This window comes from Montipora capricornis, chromosome 1, assembly GCF_036669925.1.
Source record: "Montipora capricornis isolate CH-2021 chromosome 1, ASM3666992v2, whole genome shotgun sequence".
Taxonomy (NCBI): Eukaryota; Metazoa; Cnidaria; class Anthozoa; order Scleractinia; family Acroporidae; genus Montipora; species Montipora capricornis.
The window spans coordinates 47,707,158-47,712,157 of NC_090883.1; the positions used below are offsets into that span (position 1 = coordinate 47,707,158).

General features: G+C 40.4%; 1 protein-coding gene across 1 annotated transcript in view; it reads right to left on the bottom strand.

Moving 5' to 3' along the window:
- The window catches only part of LOC138015672 (uncharacterized), a 145,215-nt gene that overhangs the window by 138,189 nt on the left and 2,026 nt on the right, over nucleotides 1–5,000 (bottom strand). Inside the window, exons 3-8 of the mRNA XM_068862777.1 lie at nucleotides 4,792–4,959; nucleotides 4,227–4,270; nucleotides 4,027–4,133; nucleotides 3,261–3,611; nucleotides 970–1,015; nucleotides 641–697 (exon numbers count right to left, since the gene is read on the bottom strand). Coding sequence (XP_068718878.1) covers nucleotides 641–697; nucleotides 970–1,015; nucleotides 3,261–3,611; nucleotides 4,027–4,133; nucleotides 4,227–4,270; nucleotides 4,792–4,959 — 773 coding nt within the window. The remainder of the gene's footprint in view (nucleotides 1–640; nucleotides 698–969; nucleotides 1,016–3,260; nucleotides 3,612–4,026; nucleotides 4,134–4,226; nucleotides 4,271–4,791; nucleotides 4,960–5,000) is intronic.

A 5,000-nucleotide genomic window follows, 5' to 3' on the forward strand; every position in this document is an offset into this window, starting at 1 on the left:
TGATTTGAAAACAAAAGATTTGATTGGCTATCGGTGAACGTCTTTGTTCATCGACCAATCAGAATGCTTGCTTCATTACTTTTTTTTTTTGCATTCAATTACCTCTTTTTTGAACTGTGTTACCGAAAAACTGCACTGTTCTCAGCCAATCAGAATCGAGTAATTTTTTCATGTATATTATTAGTTAACAAATTGTATGTGGTTTAGCGTTGTCTGTACTTTTATCGACAACGAACGCGAGCTGAAAAAGGCATTGCGTGACACTTTGACGCGAGCAGCGTTGTCTGAACTCTTATTGGCAATGGCAAATTAGCCAATCAGATTGCGAGACTAATAGCAATTGTGGTAAAAACTGTGTTTTTTCTATGAATGACGAATTGAATTCATCTTGAAAGAGAAACGAAAAAAGGACGTGCGCATCTCCGATTCAGGGAGTTGTACCTGATTGGCATTAGGTCGTCAATTGAAATAATGTAGAGGAGTTTTTCACGGCTTCAGAAAGCAGCAACATCGTTCTGTTGCAAAAAAATTGATCTGCTACTTAGTGCACGTCCTACAATTCAATAGAAAAATTTATCTTTTTGCCAGATTGCAAATTATCAAGCTAGACTTTAACAACAACAATAACAAAGCTAAATACCTTGTGCAGAACTTGGGGCAGGCGTTATTTCTGTTGAAAGCGGACTTGAATAGATGGCTATAGCAACAAATACACAAAGATGTTACTTGCTCTATAACAGTCATAACTCCTTCTAATGTTACTAATGAATACAATAGTCCATGTCCGATGTATACAAATTCTAACATGACTCTGAGGGCTTCTGTTCGACGTCATTAGTATTAGAACGTTGATACATCGACATAAAAATGAACTATTGTAAACAGGCTGGTGCAATTTAAAATCTCAGGATCATTATTATTAAATGTCGACTAGCGAATTCGTGAAGATAAAAAGCGAGAAAAACATACCTGGAGGCAAAGAAGAGGAATAAATGTAAGGCCAGTACCAGTTGTTCTTTTTTTACGGCTTAAGATTGATGACGGGTTTGAGCATTCATCCACATCTAAACAAAAGATGAAATAAACTTTAGAAGCCTCTGTATGCTGAGCTAAAACGATTGTCTCTCTCAGTTTGACATAACCCCCCCGGGGTGGGGGGGAGGGTACTAAAGAAATTTAGTACGGGAGGCTCCGCCTCGAGGTCCGATTCCTTACACTTTTATATACCATTTTTTGGCAGAAAGGACACCCCTTTCGAATACCTTCCATTACAAGTGGTACCCCTTTCGTATACCTTAAAATGGAAAATAGTATCCCTTTCACATGTAAATTAAAACAGTACAGTCATAAGGTATGTGTGTTCGAAAAATTTTAATATGAGGCCCTTTGCATACCTAAATGCCAGATTTCCCTACCCTTTCATGTACTTCGACTCGTGAAATCCCTACCCTTTTATATACCTGAAGCGGAGCCTCCCCGTATAGGCCATTATAGGGAGTATCCCCCCCGGGGACATAACAAGGGATGGTGATGCAGTTCATCTGTGAAATGTTGGGGAGATTGTTTTTATGGGTTCGTGCCGAACCCGAAAATTGAAAGGTCAGTGTTGCCAAATGCGCTCTCCAATGGAAAAATTCCGGTTTGAATTTCCGGAGATTTCCAAAGACAATGAAACATCATTTTCCGGAATTTACGGAAAAGTAGACAACCTTGCGAGATACGGGCGTTTCCCATTCAACCAAAGCTTCCCAAATTTCGAGACAAACGGTAAGGAAATTTCCTGGGAATAGTCCAGTAAATGCGTGGCTATACCTCGGGGGAAGTGTCCTCTTTTTGGCAAATTTTGAAAATACGCAATTCTCTATTCATTCCTAGTTTCTTTTGGCCGCGATCACAGCGAGTTAGCCAGACATCCCGGGAAAAGATGAATGCGATGCATATTCGAAAATGGATTAATCTTTTACCTTATAGAATCTTGCCACTTGCCCGTCGATAAATACTAGCTACAGTTAAGTAGTAATTCTATTAAAAATAATGTAACCGTGATGTACTTGTTTGGTTTTCGTTGTTGTTTCGGTTGGCTAAAAATGTACGAAAATTTGTGACGCGTGCAGAGCCATTGTGCCGTTCATGAAAACCTTTGTTTTGCAACCGTTTCGCTGCCGAGGTTGTGGTTTGTAGAAGATCCCTGACGTATTGTTGTTCTTAGCACAGAGTACAGACCTCACTGCGTTCGGTCTGTCAGTCACGACCTCGGTCAAGCTTCTCCCATACAGACCTCCTGCTCGCGGTTAGTAAGTATTTGTGACTTAAACCTCGAACTCATTGAATAAGTCCATGGCAAAAAAAGTGCGGGAGATGAAAAATGCGAATGGGAAGGCCTTGTCGTTTTCCCGGCACTGCGGCGTAGTCAAACAAAAACTTCTGTTCTATCCGCCTCAGGAAATTTATGGAAATTCACATCGAAATTTTTGGTCGAATGGAAAGCGCCCATGTATACCGCAATTTTGGGTATTTTTAAGTAGAAAGTTCCGTTCTATTTGATTTCCTGCTGGAAATTCTGGAATTTTTGGTTGTATGGTTCATTTTTCGGAAATTCATTAATTTCCGGATTCTCTGGAGACTTTTCTAGGTATTTTCTGTACCATATTGACCCTGTTGGGAATATTCGGAATTTTTCGTCGAATGGAAAGCACCCCCCAAATGTGACCTCAAGAAGGGCAAAATGAAAATCAGTTTTTCTTTTCAGTTTTTGTTCTGCTTATCAAATATCAATCCTAAAATATTAAAAATGCTCTGTCGCCTTAATTGCAAAATGAACAAAGTGAAGCTGGGAAAAAAAAAACTGACTTTCACTGCAAAATTAAAGAGACTTTGTTCATTCAAGAGCTAAAGCCTTCCCTTAACGTCAATGTCAGTAGTGAGAAGTTGCTGCTTTATTAGCTATTACTCCTCATGATGTGTTGACAGGTTTATGTACTGCTGCAGATCATTTTTCTCAGTCTAGGTTCCAGAACTCTAATGTTTATGATATATATATATAGTTTTCAAAAAATTGTAACGGTCACTTTTAAACATGTATGAGACTAGCATACGAAACGTCAAGTTCTATAAAAAATGCGTTTGAATACAATGTTTATCACCACTGTTTGCGTTATTTTCTTAATGAAGCTGGGAATTTGTGCATGGTGTTTTTAGTAGCTGTCCACAAAACAATAGGATTCATGCTCATTGAACCTAAATATGTTTACTTATCTCACCATTGCAAGTGAATATATGAAAGTTCTTCTTATCTCACCATTGCAATAGTAGCCGTCAGCAATAAACGTCCTTTTGGAACAAACTCCAACACTAAAGGTCCAGCTTTTGGTGGAGCTGAATCCAGGTGTAGGGGGACCATCTGAGGTACATCCACGCCCCACCACTGCACCACGATCCATGGTAACAGAGTAATTTCCGCGCATGCTCATTACAGCCTGGGGCAAGCTAAAGCGAAGAGTGAAGCCGTTTTGATCGATGGTGACGTCACTGGAAGAACGCGTGTCAAGTTTGTATATCACGTGACCTTCCAAGATGATTCGTATAAATTTCGAATGGCGTGGTCTCTTGATCTGGTTTGGAGAAAAGAATGTTGTTCAGTTTGTATACTATCTTTTAGCCTGTAGTATTTTGTTTGATATCTTTTTTCGTTTGGCTTAATTCTGTCTTAACATATGCCTCTGTCAAACAAACCAACAATGTCACAGATCCTTATTACCATTGTTACTGAGTCAGTAAAGAGGTTGGTAAATAACGTCTTGTAAACTGACGTCTTCTAGAAATCCCCTTGCGCTTTTTGAGAATGTTAAGAAAGTTAGGTGGGATTTTTATTGGCCTCTTCACAAAATGAAACCAAAATTTTGAACCCTGGGAGTCTCCCGGAGCTCGGCTTCATTTCGAATGGCAAGCTAGTTGTTATATATCTAGGTTTAGAAAGAAAAATCTGTTCACCGTCCTGCTGCGCAGGTTTTAAGCGGCTTACATTACCTGTTGGTCAAACGTGATGTTGAAGTCAACAAATCCAGACCCCCACGGCCAGTACAACGTGGGTATCAGAGGAGTACGGGTTGATAAAATCGGTCTTGGAGTATTGTCTGGAAAATAAAAATTAAAGGCTATTTAGTGTCAGGAGGATACCACTTCCTCTTGATCGATTCTAAAATTTTACACTTTGTGTTTGTACTTACTTGATCCAACAAGAAGGGTAATGCATCTCTGGTCGCTTTCCATTCTTTAAAGAGAAAAGAATCTTTATCAGCTTACGATATCAAAGCTTGTAACCATTTCCAGAAACGTTGCAATAACCTGCGAACAATCTTGTTTATTAGACAGGACTGCAAGCCTGATTTGAAGGGGGGGGGGGGGGGGGGGGGGGGGGGGGAAAGACTCCCGTATGAAAGGGACGGGGGTGCTCGTCTGAAATTTTGAAAAGAATCCCTAAGAGGTCCCAGGATCTTGCATGGTGGGCGTGGCTTGAAATATTTTTCACCCCTAAGAGGTACCAATTCTGAAGCAACACATTATCTCCTGTCTGTGTTTTCAGCACAATATCCTAAAAGGTACCGTAAAAAGCTCCCTCTGTGGACCTGTTGAGGCTGAAAACCCTAAGAGGACCCAAATCGGCGTTATTAACCCCTAAAAGGCACGACTAGCACTGAGCATCTCCGTCCTTATTATATGGGAGTCCCTCCCCCCGGGACTACGAGGTAAACAACTCTTAAAAGCTCGCAGAAACCTGTTGAAGGTCCTTACCCATAATCGTCTATCGCTTTGAAGCAGAAAATATGGCGTCCTTTCTGAGATGACTTTGGACTCCATGAGACGTTCTTGTAGTAGACAGTATCCCCGACGTTATCAGTGTAGTTCAAGAGGTTGGTAAGATTCATGTATAGTGGTGTGACGGTAATAATCTCAGCAATCCTAAAACAAAAACAGCGGAGTTCAATGAATTGGAGAGAGAA